Source organism: Delphinapterus leucas, chromosome 17 (assembly GCF_059928025.1).
Source record: "Delphinapterus leucas isolate spDelLeu-1000000601 "Yukka" chromosome 17, BTC_Dleu_Yukka2, whole genome shotgun sequence".
NCBI classification, from domain to species: domain Eukaryota; kingdom Metazoa; phylum Chordata; class Mammalia; order Artiodactyla; family Monodontidae; genus Delphinapterus; species Delphinapterus leucas.
The window spans coordinates 70,889,468-70,908,280 of NC_143145.1; the positions used below are offsets into that span (position 1 = coordinate 70,889,468).

At 44.4% G+C, this 18,813-nt stretch overlaps 1 protein-coding gene and 1 long non-coding RNA gene across 3 annotated transcripts in view; one reads left to right on the forward strand and one right to left on the reverse strand.

Moving 5' to 3' along the window:
• Positions 1–7,170, reverse strand: part of LOC111185569 (uncharacterized) — a 29,562-nt gene extending 22,392 nt beyond the window's left edge. Inside the window, exons 1-2 of the long non-coding RNA XR_002647584.3 lie at positions 6,192–7,170; positions 3,620–3,680 (exon numbers count right to left, since the gene is read on the reverse strand). This is a non-coding gene — a long non-coding RNA (uncharacterized LOC111185569). The remainder of the gene's footprint in view (positions 1–3,619; positions 3,681–6,191) is intronic.
• A 6,561-nt stretch (positions 7,171–13,731) lies between these two features.
• TRAM1 (translocation associated membrane protein 1) overlaps positions 13,732–18,813 on the forward strand; it is a 28,926-nt gene continuing 23,844 nt past the window's right edge. Inside the window, exon 1 of one of the 2 annotated variants that reach the window (XM_022595237.3) lies at positions 13,732–13,980. In XM_022595237.3, the coding sequence (XP_022450945.1) occupies positions 13,858–13,980 (123 nt within the window). In that variant the 5' untranslated portion in view covers positions 13,732–13,857. The remainder of the gene's footprint in view (positions 13,981–18,813) is intronic. The other variant, XM_022595236.3, reaches the window with a different exon arrangement.

The following is an 18,813-nucleotide window of genomic DNA, read 5'->3' on the forward strand; positions in this document are numbered from 1 at the left end:
AGGGGACACGGGTTCCTGCCCCAGTCCGGGAAGATCCCACATGCCGCGGAGCGGCTGAGCTCGTGAGCCATGGCCGCTGGGCCTGCGCGTCCGGAGCCTGTGCTCCGCAACGGGAGAGGCCACAACAGTGAGAGGCCCGCGTACCACAAAAAAAAAAAAAAAAAATTGCTGCAGGAGGGAAGAGGGCCACTTCACCCTAACAACCCCTTGAGAAGATGAGGAGTTGGAGGCACCAGATGCTGCAGAGGTGGGTACTGCTCTGCTCTAAAACTGGGATTGGGGACTTCCCTGGTGGCACAGTGGTTAAGAATCTGCCTGCTGGGGGTGGTGGTGGGATGAATTGGGAGATTGGGATTGACATGTATACACTGATGTGTACAAAATGGATGACTAAAAAGAACCTGCTGTATAAAAAAATAAATTTAAAAAAAATCCGCCTGCCAATGCAGGGGACACAGGTTCGAGCCCTGGTCCGGGAGGATCCCACCTGCCGCGGGGCAACTAAGCCCGTGCACCACAACTACTGAAGCCCGCGCGCCCAGAGCCCGTGCTACGCAACAAGAGAAGCCACTTCAATGAGAAGCGTGAGCATCACAACGAAGAGTAGCCCCCGCTCGCCTCAACTAGAGAAAGCCCGCACACAGTATCGAAGACCCAACACAGCCATAAGTAAATAAATAAATAAATAAATAAACACTTTTTTTTTAAAACTGGGATTGGTGAAAGCTTTTTTTTTTTTTTTTTTTTTTTTTGGCTTCACACGTAGCATGTGGGATCTTAGTTCCCTGACCAGGGATTGAACTCACACCTCCTGCATTGGAAGCGCAGTGTCTTAACCACCAGGTAAGTCCCCATAGTGAAAGCTTATTATGTGCAACAGACCCCAGTGCTACACAGCCAGCCAACCACCACCTCAAAAAAAGAGACTGAAGTTTATTCTTGGAGGTGAAAGGTAGAAAAAAGTTAAGCAAAAGTCAGAACAGTAGACCTCCATTCCCCTTTCCTCACCTGTCCCCAGAACAGCAGCTTCCAAATAGATGAATGCCAGGTAGAAGATTGGAAATTTCATCTCAAGAGAGAGAATGATCTAGAGAAAAAACCTGCACAAGCCCTGCTCACAAGACCCTAATCTCGTCAGAGACCTCACTTTGAACCATTGTTATAAAACCCCTCATCAAATCCTCCCAGGTTGGGGGGAAAAAAAAAGAAAAAACCTGCACATACAGTTATATGTGGGTTCTCCAACACAATGGCCATATCTCCCTACAATTTGACAAATCTTCTCATACACTCACCCACATATACAGTTTCCAATCAGTATCTCTTAGTATAAACAGAAATCAAACATCAGAAATGATGGAGCAAAACAAGCAAAAGTAAAGAAAAAAGTCAATGTAGAGAAAATTTTTTTTAATTATTAGTATCTTTAGAGAGATAAGGGAAAGTATTATAATTTATAAAATAAGAAAGATTACTATGAAAAGTAACTGTGAAAAAGTCTTGGAAAATAAAAATATATAACCAAAATAAATAGAACGGTTGGAAAACAAAGTTGAGAAGAAAACAACAACAAAGATGGAAAAGAGAAGAAAAAAGACAGAAGACTTTAAAAGGAAACCAGGAGGTACAAAATCAAATAGGGGTCCAGAAAGAAAATAACTGAAAATAGGCAGAAATTATCAAAGAAGAAATACACGAAGATTTCCCAGAACTGAAGGACATGAGTCTTTCCATTGAAAGGGTCTACTTAGTGCTCAACAGTGTAAAAAAAGATAAAACAATCCATACCAAGTCATACCATTTCAAAATTTCAGAATATCAGAAATAAAGAGAAGCCCTTAGAAGCTTTCAGGCTATGGGTGTGGTGGTAGGATTGGTGGTTAGAATCACTTAGAAGGAAACATGACTCAAAATGGCACTGACCCGTGAGCCATGGCCGCTGAGCCTGCACATCCAGAACCTGTGCTCCGCAATGGGAGAGGCCACAGCAGTGAGAGGCCCGTGTACCGCAAAAAAAAAAAAAAAGAAAGAAAGAAAATGGCACTGGCTTTTTAAATGTAACAAGGGGTTTTAGGACATAATGCCTTCAACTGTCTGAGGGAAAAATTATTTGTGTCCTAGGAGTTTACAACCAACCGAATTATCAGTCATGTGTCCAGGTAAGGACTCAAAAAGTGTATCTGCCATGCACCTCTCTTTAGGGAACTGCTGGATAATGCACTCCAGAGAAACAAGAAAAAGGAAGGCCCACAGGTGCAACAGCAAATCCAATACAGAAAATTGTCAAGAGTGAGTTCTAAGGGAATTCCCTGGTGGTCCAGTGGTGAGGACTTCACACTTTCACTGCCAAGGGCCCAGGTTCAATCCCTGGTTGGGGAAATAAGATCCCACAAGCTGCACAGCACGGCCAAAAACAAAAAAAGTGAGTTCTAAGACAAAGGGGTCTCCAAAGCCTGCTCCATATTGGAGTAAGAGGAAGCGGAGGCTTCAGAGAGCGATCTCCAGGGTGGAGGAAATGAAACATTATCTGGGATGGTTGAGGCTTTGGGGAAAAAAAACTGCTGGTAGTCAGACAACAACTCTAGTTGAGCAACTGAAACGACAATCAGTTAATAGAAAACTATACTGGTGGCGGAGGGGGGAAGTGAGGCAATCATTGATTCCAAAAAATAAGAATGATGCTAGGAAAGAAATAAGTATGAAATACTATCTGACTCTTCAATTTTACATAGGCAATAACGTAAACACTGATTAAAAATTGCATTACAGGATAATGGAGGAAAGGAAATGGGAGGTCGAGAATGCTAAATCATCGCCTGTGATAACAGAATGTCAATTCTATTACCCATTTCTTCCTTTTAGTGAGACCAACATCTATTCTAATGGCATATGATGCAGCCCATGCTTTTAACATTTTCCCAAGGGTTGAAGAAAATTTTTCACTGAAAGAAGCTCTCTGGTTTTATACCACAGAAGTGTTCCCAGCCTACTTTGTGGAAGTAGATTAATCCTGCTTCTTTCCCCTGCTTCAGTTTTCAAAAATGGTGAACATGCTGACCACAAATGGTGTATCTCAAGATTTTATATCTAAACCTGAAACTCTAAGGAATATTGTTAACCATCCATTCTCTTGGTGCAAAACTATGGCCTTGAGCCACTTCCATCACTATCAAGTGGGGTACTTATTACAAATAAGCAAATTTCTGGTCCCTAACCAGATGTGCTGAATCAGAATTCCTGAAAAGGACCAAGGAATATCATTTTTCCCACTGACCCAGATAGTTCTTTATTCACACGAACAGAATTATAATTTAGTATTATGTTGTTGGTTTTTATTTTATCAAAGGTCAGTGTGAGATCCACACATAAAAAATTTCTACCCGTTTGTTTTTTTTTTAATGCTATTGAGGGCATTGTGTATTTTATTATTCAGTGTTCTTCAGTGTTCATGGAACGAAATCTCTTTCAGATTTCAGAGCTAGAAAAAAGTTTTTCTCTCCTATATGAACTGGTCTATTTCCTTTATGAGACTAGGGCTTGTCAAATTGGACTATTAGAATCACCTGGGGAACTTTGAAAACATGCACAGCTTCCCAGATCCCAAGCCAGACACACTCACCAGAATCTCCAGGTTAGGGAGGTTCCATGTGAAGCTGATAATTAACCATGTTTCATACACTCTGCATGGGACAAACATCTAGTTAATTCAACATGTTCACATTTTGCCTTGACTTCCTGGAAGCTAGTCTTATAGCAATTTTTCTTGGAATCCAACTTTTAATATAATCATTGTCCTTTTCTTCCCCCATTTTATTACTTGTCTTATTTAGTATGTTTTTAAAGAATTTCAACTTCAGAGGAAATAATTTCTAATAATACTGTCCTTTGGACCAGCACATTCCTTGCAATAGCATTTAAGCCTAAAATAAATTCGTTATTAGGATTAAAGAGTGAAAGAATGTTGTGAGCTTTTAAAAGTTTCATCATCCAGAGTTTATGGAGGATTCGTGGGAAATTACTGTTAGAAAAGTGCTCTGAAAACCACTGTTATTAAATGCTATATATATAAAATTAAGATCCTGATCGCCTTTATAGTCCCTTTGCTACAGGCACCCCCAAGACTAAATTCGTTGCTCTTCTTTCTTCTAATTCACCACCTCAAAGAGCTAATCCATTTTAGTCGTGTTAACCATCATCACCAAATGTATACTTGAGCTTGAATCTTTTGCTGTCTGCAGGGACTCTTCATGTAGCTATCTCCCAAAGTCCAGACGTCAATGTGAAGAAACTCAGTATATCTAAAAGTGAACTCTTCTGCTTACTCCACAATCCCATATTCCTGATTACCTCTCCTTCCCAACTCACCATTTGGATAAGTAGCATCACCATTCCCCCCATGTGCCCAGCTGAATCTGTCCTTGGTCACTCCTACTTCTTTCAAGCCCCACACCATTTAGCAGGGCAATATTTATAATATAGTTTGAGGATGTAGATGCGATCTGAAGACCAAAGAAAATGCTGGTGGGTATGAGAGATGCCCAGGAGTGATAAACTGCCTAGGAAATGAAAGGGGCTTGCTTCACAGGAACGAAACCTATCGTTTCTCTCACATAGTCTCAGGGATTTATCCCTTTCTCTTTTCTTCCCTGGCCTAGTGCTCATTTCCTGAGTTAAAATAAACTACTAATTGATTTCCCAGTATGTGGCCTATTCCTGTTTCCATTCATCATGGTGGTGGTGGTGATGCTTTAGTAATATTATTTGTCCGATCAATTCCTCATCTACAGAAAAAGAATGATAATGGTACCTAACTCAATGAGTTGTTGTATTAAATGTTCTTTGTGTTTATCACAGTGCTTGGCACCCAATAAATATTAGTTGCTATTATTTTGTTGTTGTTGTTAACAGAACACATTCACATATTCCCTTATGATTATTTCACTTGGACTTAACACCAATTAAGCTCCATAAAGCACCATATTTACTTTTTAGTAAAATCTTACCATAACTTTTAAAAATTCACATTCTTCATCTTGGGAGTTAACATTTAATAATTGTAAAATCTTAAACAAGTTATTTTACTGAGACTCTGCTTCCTTATTTGAAGTAGGGAAAACATTATGTTCCTGGTTGATATGAGATTAAAATTAATAATGTATATATCAACGGTGTTTGGGGGACCGCAAAGAACTGTACACATTTTAACTGTTTTCACTCGTGCTGTAAGCTTTGTCTTTGAGCACAAGGGCGGATGCAAACAAGGAAACAGCTCCAAAGAATCCCTGGCCACCACCCCAAGACCTTGGTTCTACTAGGCACCGAGCCATACACCATTTTTCTGATGGCTACAAGACATCATGTCAGCTCCACCAGTCACAAATTCCCTGAGGTATAAGACCTTCTAATTTTAGAAGCAGTTGAGCAAAGCATTTTGCACAGAACGATGCTCTCATCATTTCATTCTCCTCAGGTGAAAGTGATCTACTGGGTGACCTCCCTGGCAGAGGTGAGTCTCCAGTTACTTTGCGAAGCATACCCCCAACCTGCTGCTGCTGTGTCCTCGTGTACCCATCTCCCCAGGAACCACCTACCTATCGCCATTTTCCTGTCTGTTCATGAGAACTAAGACCCTCTTGCAGGCGAAACAGATTCAAAGTAGGACCACTCCTCTATCTGTGTCTGCTGAGTTTAGTTCAGAAATCCATCCTACTACACATCTTCAGAGTCCTTGGCTGTTGCCTGAAATACAAGCCATCTATTCTATCCCATCCATCTAGTCTTCTCATTCACTCATGGTCATACTACTGTTGGATTTTTCTCCCCTGACCCAACCACCTCCTGCTGTTCCTCTACCTTTAGAACCTTCTCACCATGTTCCCTGGGACACCTATGTTGGTTCACATTCTTATTTGCCCAACACCCCTTCCTCTGCACCTTCTAATAATAGACTCACTTACTCTACCCATGGGAAATGCATGTGACCAAGATAGGCCGCGTGACCCAGAAATGATCATACAACCAAGCCAGCTTTGTCTAGGTCTTCCTTTGGGATTGTTCTGATAAAACTTGCAAGTGACAATGTTCTCTGCCATGTAAATAAAGTCCATTGACTATAGGGAAAAATGAAGCCAACCTGAAACAAAAGACAGAAAAAAGATACATTGAGAGAGAGTCCTGATGAGGTCAGGTACCTGGTTCTAGCTCCCAAGGTCCACAGAGCATCCCAGTTCCCCAAAGCTTTTCTTTTGAATCTGCTGAATCTTGTGAATCTTCTTTTCAGTCCCCTGCAACTAGGAGAGTTATAATAAGATAATCCAGTCCAGTATAAAGAAACCCCCTACATCCTCCAACCCTGCACCAAGCATTCCCTTAACCAGCTGCTTAAACTGTGTCCTAGCCCTCCCCTCAAACCACCAAGCCCCTTTAGTGGGGCTGACAGTCTCCTGTCCAAACCCCTCCAGGGCCACCCTGTTCCTGTGGCCATCTTTCCCTCCACCCTTGTGGCTGTCACTCCCCTCTCATTCCTTCAAAACAGGATTGTGCCTCACTGTCTTCCTGGCACTGCCCTTCCTGATCTCACCACAGCGGGGAAGAACCTCCACTCAGGTCCATGACTGCTTTGTCTCTGCTGACCTTGCCTTGTCCCTCCTTCGTTTCCGTGTGAAAAGAGGTGTCCCCTCCTATGTAAAGTTAATCCTCTACCTATGTTCTGGAGGATCCAAACCTTCAAGACCTCAGTCCATCAATTTTCCCACCTCTCCCCATCTCCCCAGTGTCTTCAACCTCTTCCTCTTTTCCCTTTTCTCGTATCTAAACACGATCAACTGTCACATCATTCAACAGCAAACACAAAATATACCTTAACTCCCTGATTCCTCTTTAGTGACCTACCCTGCTCTCTCCTCCCCTTTGAAGCTAAACTTCTTGAAATCACTTACACTTCCTGTTTCCATTTTCACACTTTGCATTCACCACTTCCTGAAACTGATCTCTCATCTATCAGAGAAGCATTAACTCAGGCCCTTGGTGTGCTAAACAAAGTGAGACTAAATAAAGTTATAGTTTAAATAAGGATAGACACTCCATCTTGGGTTCCTTAAGCTTCTAGAGGTCAGAAGATCACAGTCCTGCCCCTAGGGGGACCCAAGAGTGATCTGGCTGGGTCACAGCCTTTTCATTACCAGTTGGCTCTCCCTCCAAGGGTGACGTGTCCTCTCTTGACAATCTTTCCTAAGAGTAACAACACTGCATTATAAATTTGGCTTATAGTTTCCATAGCATTAAAATTTATACTCAAGAAAATTATATCATTTCCAACTATTAAAGCAACGATTTCGCTTCCTCATAGAAATACAATTTCTTCCTCACAAGACGAGCGCAATTTTATATTCTTAAAATTTACTATAAATGATTTAACAATAGCATGTAAACAGATAAATGACCCGTTTTTGTTTTGTTTTGTTTTGTTTTAATGGGCTTTGTGTTTCCATCAGAGCAGGAACCAGTCTCTTCAATGGATCAGGTTGAGAATCATTGCTCTCTGGAAGTTCAGGGTCATCCTGGTAAGTGAAGCTCCTGGAGTACTATTTATACTGAAACAGAATGGGTTTGTCAGACAAACAGGTTGCCAGCCCTGGGACTTTGGGCAAATTACTTAACCTCTCTGAGCCTCAGTTTCCCCATTTTTAAATTAGAATAACAACTATTCATAGGGTTTCTGTGAAAACTAAATGTTGTAACTTATTTGAAAGCAAAATATCAATACCTGGAACACAGTAGTCATACAACAAACATTAGTTTCTTCTTTTCCATTCTTTTGTCCCCTAGGAGCTGTTGAAATCCAACAGTCCCATTTTAGTTCTTCCTTTTATTAGGCACATGCTTGTTGTACTTACTTTCGCATCATCTCAGAACTGTTTTTTTCCTTTTCACATACGTCTTATGCGACCAACTAGAAACAACCTCTTTGGGGGCAAAGATTGTCTCTCCGTTTCTTTTATATTTCTCATAATTACAGCAACCCTATGCCACAGATTTTCCTGGATAGACCCAATTTCAAATAGTCTGCTTTTCGTCCTTTTTTAAACTATTAAAAATATCCTGAGAATCCCAACATTTCGGGATCCAAGCTACATTTGCGGAAACATCACTTACCCACAAGACAGTGTCTGTACACATAGGAGCCAGCACCACACTGGACACGCAATAGCCTCCAGAGCTGGACACACCTGAGCAATCAGTCTGCTGAAGAGAGAACTCCAGAGCCCTGAGGGTCTCCTTAGACCACTTTCCCCACCACCATGACCCACCTTCAGAGGATTTAACGGCAGTCCTCCCTCCCTATAAGCTTCTGAAGCAGCCCATCCTAAAAAGGAAGCTAAAATTAGAATTGATTCCCCACTTTCCCTAAAAGACCATCTGCATAGTTGCCCCATGCGGCAGGACCCTTTCCACCTTAGTCTCCTTGGAGGCGAACCTCCAGGTCATCCACCATCACCACATTCTCTCCCCCTCGTGGCTCTTCCTCCCCTGATTTGACTTAAGCTAACCTCCCCCCACCCTTCCACTGCATCCCCTAGAACCCCAGCTGTGTCATCGACCAAGCCCTCCACAGCCTCCACCCTTTTCTGCATAGTTTCTTCACCCTCTTGCACCTGGGGCCGCTCTCAGTGGAAACTGAAACCTGCCTCCCCCGGAGCATCACGAGGCAGCTGCTCTCCCGCCCACCCCAGCACGCAGCAGAGCCCAGCGGGGGAGTGGGTGTGCCCATGCCCCTCCCTGCTGCCGACAGAGAGCTCTCCCCCCTCCCCCCAAAACGCGCGCTCTTCTGGAAGCCCATGCCCTCCAACTACACCACCCACTCACTACCCGCGGCCCCGCGACCGTCACCCGCTCACCGGGCTCCTGACCCCTCTTCATCCTCTTCACTCGTGCCGGATGTCTGCGCCCGCGCCCTTCCCCTTCTGCTCCCTGAGTCCCTCCGGGCGACAGACCATCCATAAAGCGCGTGGAGGGCGCTCTCCCCTCCTACTGCCTCGACGACTCCTTGCTTCCGACGTGCGCCCTCCATTACGCCCTTCCCGTCTCATGGCCGAGGACCGCACGACCTCAGGACTCATCCGCAGCACCCCACCCTCTGACCACTTGCTCTTTGGCCAACTAGCCCCACTCCAACCATCTTCCACCCCGTGGGCGTCCCCAATTCCGAGGCCCCAGCACTCTGTATCTGAGGATACAGAACTGGCAAGGAACAGATGGCACCCTCGGAAGGGCTGAGCTGGAGAGAATTTCATGAAAGGCCTATGGACAGAGGAGCGGGCCGGCTGAGAGAACCAAGCAGAGATAGGGGAGCTCCCGGGCAGCCCGAAGACGCAGGGGAGAGAAAGAGGTACTGAGCCCAGCAAGAGCTGGCACGTGAGAGAAAGGCTGACAGGGGCTGTGGCCACCAGAGAACACAGGCCCAGCCAGAACCATCATAAGGCCAGGAGGGATCAAGGGAGGATAAACCCCCAAAACTCGCTTCTGGTTTTTGGCCAGTGCCTTCCATTGGCTGAAGTCAGAGGGCCAGGGAGCTTCAGTGATGCGATCTGAAGAGGTCTGCCTTTCACAGCAAAACAGGGTGGATTGCGGGTGGAGGGTGACCAGGTAGGAGAAGCACAGCCACCTCCTCACAGCCCTGGCCTATTCTGCAATTCCCCTCAACATCCTTGCCCCTCTGTCATGCTGGCCTGGCAGACCCCAACTCTCTGCCTTCTCCAGAGCTGTATCCAAGCAGGGGGATGGGACCGAAGATAATTATGGGGCTCTGCTTACTAGTCTCACTTTAAATGCAGGTCCTCAAGGAGGAAGCACTGCTGTCTGATGACACTCCTCTAATCCATTCACCCTCCCACAGTTTTACCCCTTTTTCTCCTCAGTCTCCAGTATACTATCCCCACTCCTGATGATTTCATATGTTACTGAGAAAATGGAAACAAGAACACAACTTCATCTAGCCATTCTTAACCTATCCACAAACTCTGCTCTCCTCTGGTTACTGTGGGAACCCCATCCCTGTTACGGTGGGTGCCTGTACTTGTATACAAGATGCCATCACCTCTTACAGACCTGCAGGTATCTCCTGCAGAAGAAACTTCTTGCTCTAATGAGTCATTCTCTCTGCGTGCAAACATAAAATAGATCATATCCATGGGGAAGGACGGGTTGGGAGTTTGGGATTAGTGGACACAAAGTATTATATACAGAATGGATAAACAACAAGGTCCTACTGTATAGCACAGGGAACTATATTCAATATCCTGTGATAAACCGTCATGGCAAAGAATATGAAAAAGAATGTATATATACATGTATAACTGGATCACTTTGCTGTACAGCAGAAATTAACACAACATTGTAAATCAACTATACTTCAATAAAATTGTTTAAAATGGATCATATCCAAAAAGAAAACAAAAACTTTCCCTAGACCCTTCAGCCCCTCTCTAACTACTTGCCCATTTCTGTCTCATCTTATAGGAAAAACTCCTCAAATGAGTTGCTTATACACATGCCTCCATGTTTCCACCTCCCACTCTCTCGAAACCCACTCCAATCAGCTATTTATTCCTATCATTCCAAAGAAAACACTCTCTTGAAGGTCACTAATGATCTTCATAGTAAGCTAGGGTCCTAGCAGGAGCAAATGGCACATTCAAAGTGGGTAATTTGAGGAAATTTTCACAAAAGGACTCTTCAGAAACCACAAGGGATACTGGCTGTAACCATGGAGTGATTCAAGGGGCCAGAGGAAGGAGCAGGTAGGTAACTGAGCCTGAGAGAGAGCGGTGGGAGAGGACCTCCTGGCAAAAGCTGTGACTTTCTCTGGAAGATGGCAAGAGTGCATGGCGGGAGCCCCCAGCCCCTGACTAAGCAGAGCAGTACTACAAGGACCCACCATTTCTGCCCAGTGTGCTGAAGCGCCCTGCTGGGCTGGCCGAGATGTTCTCAGGCTGCACCTCAGCGTGAGGTCTTCCTGACGGGTCCTCCCTCCTTCCTTTCACAGGTGTCAGACAGGCTTCGTGGTCTGCAGCCTTTCCCTACCGACTCCTCTCCCATTTATTTTTCACAAACGTTATTGATGACGAATCCCTTACGATTCTAACTCTGTCTTGGCATCTGTTTCCTGGATAACCCACACTGCCACAAACTCACATCCTCTGAATTGCCAAGTCCAACGGTCATCCCAAGTCCTACAGCTGTCCAGAGTATGGTAGGTTTCATGCAACTAAAAGAACACCAGTGGGGGTATTTTCTCACAAAAGAGTGAAAAATAATTAAATTTTAAGGTTTGAAAGAGTCCATTTCAGTTTAAAAACTCACTTTAGTGGAACAATTAATTTCCAAATGACCTAGAATATTTCCATGTCACCCTTCACCAAACAAGTCTTGAAAATACCCATCACATTGGTAATGACTTGTTTATTGTCTTCCATTCCAGGTATACGAGTTTCAAGAACAAAAACTAAGTCTTTCTTTGGGGAATAATAAAAATGTTCTGAAGTTAGATTATGGTGGTGGTTGCCCAATTTTGTAAATATACTAAAAATCATCAAATTGTACTCTTGAAATAGGTGAACTATGTGATATAAATTATATCTCATTAAAGCTATTTTTTTAAATGCAATTGAGTCATTAGAGATGGCCACAGAAGTCAGTAAAGGTTTCAGTGAAGTCACCTGTGAATGAGATTTGAAGGAACAGTAGGCGTGGGGTGTGTAGATGAGGGGAGAGGAGAAAACATCCCAGACAGAAGCAGCAGCAAGCACAAAGCCAGGGAGAGCGTGGGAAGAGAGCAGACTATCGTGTGTATAGAGTGGGAAGCCAGTAGTGCTGGTACTAAGAGATTGGGGCCTATAGAGGAAGGGTTTGAGCATGTCTGGGTAGGCAGAAGCCAAACCATAAAGCACTATTTAGTCATGCTAGCTTCCCATAAAGGAAAAGGGAAACCACCAAAAAAATTTGAAAAATTTTGTTAGAAGCATCATTCTAATATGAAATTGGAAGGTGATTTGGAGGTAGGTAAAACTAGTAATTGTTTGATCAGAAAGTAGGAAAATAATAATAGCTAACATTTGGGACCTCCCTGGTAGTCCAGCAGTTAGGACTCCTTGCTTCCACTGCAGGGGGCACCGGCTCAATCCCTGGTCAGGGAACTAAGATCCCGCAAGCAGCGTGGCCAAAAAGAAAAAATAATAACAATAATAGGTAACATTTATACCTAACTCTCTACTAAGCACTTTCCTTGAATCATCTCATTTAATTGCTAAAGTAGGCTACAGGTACTACAATTATCTCCTTTTTATTGATGATATGGTTTGCTCCCTCACCTCTTCAAGTCTTCAGGCAAATGCAATTTCCCACACTTTCCCTATTCCCCTTGCTTTATTTTTCTCCAGGACCCTCATCTCAATTTAAGACATGTTTCACTTTTCAAATCTTGTGTAAAGATCCTCTTCCCATACTAAAATGAAAGCCCATAAGAATAGGTTCAATTGTACTTTTCCTTCATTTCTATATCCCCAGTGCTTAGCATATGGTAGCTGCCCAATAAATAGTTTTTTGAATGCATGAATACATAAATAAATGAAGAAATCGAATCTCATGGAGATAAGTAACCATGATCATACAGATAATGAGTGACAGAATTCTGACTTATAAACCCATGTTCTTAAACCACTAAGGCATTCACCAGACTTGTAATATTGTAGGTGAGCAGTGAGTCCCCTCCTGAGGGTGCAGCAGTGGGAAAGGGAAGGGGGGACTCAGTGGCCTTGGGTTTCTTTGGTAATAGTTTGGATATGGAAGGATGCTGAAAGGGATCAGTCCAGGATGACTCTGGTTTCTAGATTTGGCAAATAGGTAAACAGTGGTACAATTCATCTGGAGAAAGAATACAGGGAGTCTTGGTTTGGGCAGAAATATGAAAGAGGAAGACATGTCTAATCCACAAACTTTTAAAAATCATCTCCCTAGATTACCAAGAAGTGTCGTTAATAATAAATATGAAGCCAGTAAACCCAAACTTATGAACTTACTTCAGTCACATGCCCGTTGGGGGATGGGGAGGTGAGACCAAATAGGAATTGTTCCTTTTTGAAAGCTAGTTCAAGGCTACAAAGAACAGGAAACAAGTCCTCAGGCGTGTTTAAAATAACTCAAGTTCACTTTTAAGGCAGCTGCTAAAACCGAAGAATGCCCCTACCCTTATGTAGTTAAGCTGTACTCATACGTTTAGGTTATTTTGCTGGTGGCAGTGGCTTTCAAGAAGTGACAATCAATGTGGAAGCAGGCACTGACACCCAAGGCCAGGGTGGCACAGAGGGCGGAAAGCACGCTTGCACCCGTGCACGCCGTAGCACGTCGCCGCCCTCTGACCGCGGCGCGGATTCAGTCTGTTTAGTAACCGCAGGAAGCTCGCGCCTCAAACGACTCCCAACCCCAGCCCTGGAGCGGAGCAGGGGAGGCGCCGCTCAGGTTTCTTACACTCGCCCGGCCCCGAGCGGACGGCCTCCGCTCCCTAGGCGGCGCTGTGGGCTCGCAGGGGCGGCCGCGACACGAGAGAGCGCCGTCTCCCCAGTGCGCATGCTCGCCTCCTCTGTGGGCTTGCCTTTTTTTTTTTTTTTTTTTTTTTTTTTCCGGGCGGCCCCGGCGGCTGCGTACTGGCTGTGGGATGGGAAGTGAAGCCCCAGCGAGCGGCAGCGGCGGGGCTGTGAGGAGCAGCCAGGGGGAGGCGGCGGCGGCGGCGGCGAGTCGGTGAGCAGCTGGGAAGAGCGGAGCCGGGGCGGAGCACCTGCAGGCACGGGCGACGGCTTCACCATGGCGATTCGCAAGAAGAGCACCAAGAGCCCCCCGGTCCTGAGCCACGAATTCGTCCTGCAGAATCACGCGGACATCGTCTCCTGTGTAGCGATGGTCTTCTTGCTGGGGCTCATGTTCGAGGTGAGCCCTGCCCGCGCCCCAATCGCCCGCCCGCCGTCCCCTCCCCGGGCCCCGGCTGCCAGCTCAGCCCCTCGGCCCGGGACCGCGGGGGACCCCGGCGGGGGGTGCGGGGGGAGGTGCCGGCCGCCTGGCCCGGAGGAGCGGGCCTGCCCCGCCCCGCGCCCTGCCGGCCTGGGGCTGCGGAGCCCCGGGAGCCTGGCCGCCGTGCGCCCGCAGGGGCCGGGGCCGCCGCGTCGCCCCCTCGGCCGTCACGCACGCCGCCCTCCCGCCGCCGCCCCCTCCCACCGGCCGCGCCGCGCAGTTCCTGGTTCCCGCGAAGGGTTACGTGGCAGCCGGCGAGGGGCCGGCGGTCGGCGGGGGCGGCCCCTGAACGCCGAGCTGGCTGCGGGCGGTGGGCGGGCTGGGCAATGGCTGGCGCGCCCGGCTGGCCAGGCCGCGGGGGCCGGAGAGCGCTCGGGGGCGGGGTCCGCGGCGGCACCGAGTCTGGGGTGAAACCGACGGAACCCGGCGTCCGCTGCCCACTGGAAGGGCGGTGGCCGCGGGGCAGCGAGTGATCTCCGCGGGATCGGAGCTCCGAGTCGCACCCACCCGATTGTTTTAACTCCTGTCTCCCAAGCTGGTATTGTTATCAGTGATGGAACTTTTTGCCCCAGCGCTTGCTCTTTTCTTAAGGAAACAAGGTCTGATACAGAAATCGGGGCTCTGAACAGCAGTGCCGAGGCGTCGGATAATTTTCTTTTTGTTTCTTGAAATAGGAGAGGATGGAAATGTCAGGAGTGTGTAAATTCTCATCCCACGTAGCGAGTATTGTGATGACTTACTTAACAGCTGTTGAATGTGGGTATAAACTTTGCAAGGTGAACGTGTAACATTCTACGGCTTCCTTTCCCTCCCTCCCCAGTACACACGCCCATTCCTTATCTTCTTTCCCTTTTTAATTTTTCTCTGTAGCTCCTGTGCCCCACCAAATACACTAATTATTTTACTTATTTATTGTCTCCCCGCTCCTGGAATGTAACCTCAGTGAGGGCAGAAATTTTGGTTTTTTCCTAATCTATTTCCAAAGCCTAAATTTAGGAGATGCTTACAAAATATTTGCTTAATGAGTGACATTAAGAATTCTTGAGAAAAGCTGGTGTAATGAGAACTGCCAGTGACCGAAAGTTGAATAAATAGTTTAAATGGAGCCCATGTGGGTTTTTTAAATGTTATGATTAGGTAACTTAATAATTTTTTGCTTCTCTTCAAATGGACTTTTCTGGATCTAGATACAGATTTTTTGATTCTTGATAGTGTCATTTACGTCCACCTAGTCCACTGCTAAGGAGGTAGTGGGTATCCTGAAAGGGAGGGTAGAAGGGAACTAACATATGTCACATTGTTCGATTTAGGCTGGGCCTGTGCTACTTACCTACTGAATGACCCAAGGCTAAGCCTCAGTTTTTCTGTTCTGTATAAGGAAATAACATCACCTGTGCTGTTCTCACAGCCATTGTTTGCAGAGATCAGATGATATGGTGAGAAGGCATCTCATGGTTTATACAGAACTACATGAATGTATATAATATTAGAAATGCAATGCTAAACATTTGTACTCTCTTTCTGAATTTTATACTTGTATATACTTTCTGCTTTGGTGTTAGAAGTAATACTTTTGTGTGTACAATATACTGAACAGTTCCATAAAGCTTGCCATAACCCGTCTCCACGTGGTAAGAATCCCTGTTTTTAAAGATATAATTTAGGAGTAATATTACCTTCGAGGTGTATTTGCAGTGTGTTGAATGAAATGGAATATAAATCAGAAGTGCTGACACTTAGAAATGTTATAACGTTGCTTTTATGTAAAATATTTCATGTTCTTTTACCACATTTCTAGAGAAGTTCACCACCTGTACCTTGCCTCACATGTCAATGATTTTTTAGCAGTGAGTGGATTTTCACCTTTACATCCGTAAAATTTATCAATTTAAATAGACACAACAAGATCTAAATAGAAGTTTTTAAAGTCAGTTCAAAAAAGAATGAAGTAGTAGACAGAAGGAAGTTTGTGCAGGTTGTATTACATTTTTCTTAACCATATGTTAAAGTTTTAGGAGTTGAAAGCATGTTATCTACCTATGGGAAAAAATTCACTGGATTAGTTTTGCTACTTGACTTTTAAAGTAATTGCTGTGGGGCTTGCCTGGTGACGCAGTGGTTAAGAATCTGCCTGCCAGTGCAGGAGACACGGGTTCAAGCCCTGGTCCAGGAAGATCCCCCAGGTCTCAGAGCAACTGAGCCCACGTGCCACAACTACTGAAGCCAGCGCGCCTAGAGCCTGTGCTCTGCAGCACAGGAGAAGCCACTGCAATGAGAAGCCTGCGTGCAGCAATGAAGACCCAACACAGCCAATAATTTTTTTTAAAAAAATTAATTAATTAAAAATAATAATAAAGTAATTGCTGAATCTCAACGTTAACGTAGTTATAGAATGACAGTATTTGTGCTAGAATAATAGAGAAGTTAACGTTTTTGCAACAGAACTGTTCAGCCTTTTGTGTAAAGGAAAGGCTTTCCGACATTGAGGAAATGTCAGAGGATTTATGGTGAAATTGACAAAGCAATAACATACTGTATTACTAGCCAAAATGAAGAATCAATATAGACGCTGAAGCTAAAGGGAGTTAGGGCTCTACTGCTTGCTAACTGGGTGGCCTAGGGCATGTCATATAACTTCTTAGAACTTGTTTCTTTTTCTGTAAAATAGGGCTCATCAGATTACTCTGAGAATTAAACTAAGTTTTATAATGGCTAGTTCAAAGTGTGGCTTACAGGTAGCTTAAATGGTAGCTCATTATTCCTTAGGTATTTATCAAAGTCGAAAAACAGAAGACAGCATTTTTTTTTTTTTGGCTGCATTGGGTCTTCGTTTCTGTGTGAGGGCTTTCTCCAGTTGCGGTGAGCGGGGGCCACTCTTCATCGCGGTGCGCGGGCCTCTCACTATCGCGGCCTCTCTTGTTGCGTAGCACAGGCTCCAGACTCGCAGGCTCAGTAATTGTGGCTCACGGGCCCAGTTGCTCCGCAGCATGTGGGATCTTCCCAGACCAGGGCTCGAACCTGTGTCCCCTGCATTGGCAGGCAGACTCTCAACCACTGCGCCACCAGGGAAGCCCGAAGACAGCATTTTTATGTGAGAAAATGTTCTAACAGTTAGCATCTAAAGAGATTATATATACTAATAAGGTTGATAAAGCAATAGTTTGTTTGGGAGATATGGAAGAGTTTAATTTCCAGGGAAGTTCGTGTTATCAAAAATTGCTGTGAATTTTGAAATCATGCTTTTAGTACAGACAGTTTCTGTCCACATACTGCACATCATGGTCTATAATGAATGACTGAATATTGGAGTTAGGAAAATTTAACAGTTGAAAGATGTAAAGATACTTGGGAAGCTTTCTGAAAGTGAGGATATAGAAGAGGAGTTAGGGGTTTCCACGAGGAATATTTTCTTCTGGGAGGGATTTACTTTTCAGAGGCTCAGGATTCCAGGTCGTTTGTGCCATGCCAGGTTTGGGGGACCTTTACAATTTCTATGTAGAACAGTCTTGGGGGTTTGTTTTATTTTTAAGCATGGCTTATCTTAATGCCAACATTTTCTTTCCTCCTTTTTTTTTTAAGAACTTAATTTTATATAAGCTGGTGAGAAAATGGGATTTGATATTCAGAAATTGCCTTTATCTTTGAGACACCCAGTCAATGTAGTAGTCACACTTCCCTTTGACAAGTACAAAATAGTTAACCTCTCTGTATGACAAGAAAAGATACCAAACCCCAGCTGCTGAGCACTAAAGAAATATTATGATATTCATGATACTCCATACAATGCAGAATTAAATAACTCATTAGAGTCGTGGTAACCTGTTTAATATGTATCTGAATAAGCCTCATATTTTTCTTATAAATGGAGAGCAGTGCTTTAAACATCCAAAATTGTCATAAACTCATTTTTACTTTTGAGTACGTTGTATATTTCTGGAGCATATTTTATTCCAAACTAATTTGTCTTACTATTGGTTAACTGTAATACTAGTTTAACTAAAGCAGTGCTGGCCATGGTATGAGGCTTAGGACCCCTAGAAATGGCTAAGAGCATGATTACTGGTTTAAGTTTTCTTCTTTTTAAAACATTTTTCTATAAACATTTTTAGGGTGTGTAGTTTGTATTTTTCCTCTTCTTATTCCGCTTACTGTCACATGCCAAGCTAGCTAGAAGCCGGATTTTAATTTTCTTTGGAAGCCTAGCAGTAAAGGATAATCTAATTTTTGTTGCTTGGGGAATTTGATATTAAATTTATCTTTGAAGAATTTCACTTGTCATTTGTAAAAAAAACTTAAAAAGTTTTTTTAGCTATGGTAGTGGTGACCTCATATTCTAAATTAGAAACAGGGATGTGGAGTGTGTGTGCGTTTATATATGAAATCTAAACAAAGATATTAAAACATAAAATTTAGTAATCAGTCAACTTTATTAAAAAGAATCACATGAAAGCAGTGTTACCCTGGAAATTCATGTCATTGTTCTGCTCTCACGTATCCGTGTGAATGACCCAAAATGTAATACAGAAAAGCCGTGCTTGCCTTTTCTAGGCAAGTGATCTTTATGTATCTACCCAGTGAAACAACTCACTGTGGTGGCCATACCCTGACTTTATCTCACAAGCCTGCCATACTTCCAGATCCTGAATTCCGGAACAGCAGAACTCAGCTGCAACCTGCATGTTGTTCATCTCCCCACGTCTACTGCTCGTATGCCAGCTCTCCACCTAGTCCAGGCTTTTGTGGGGCCTGGTC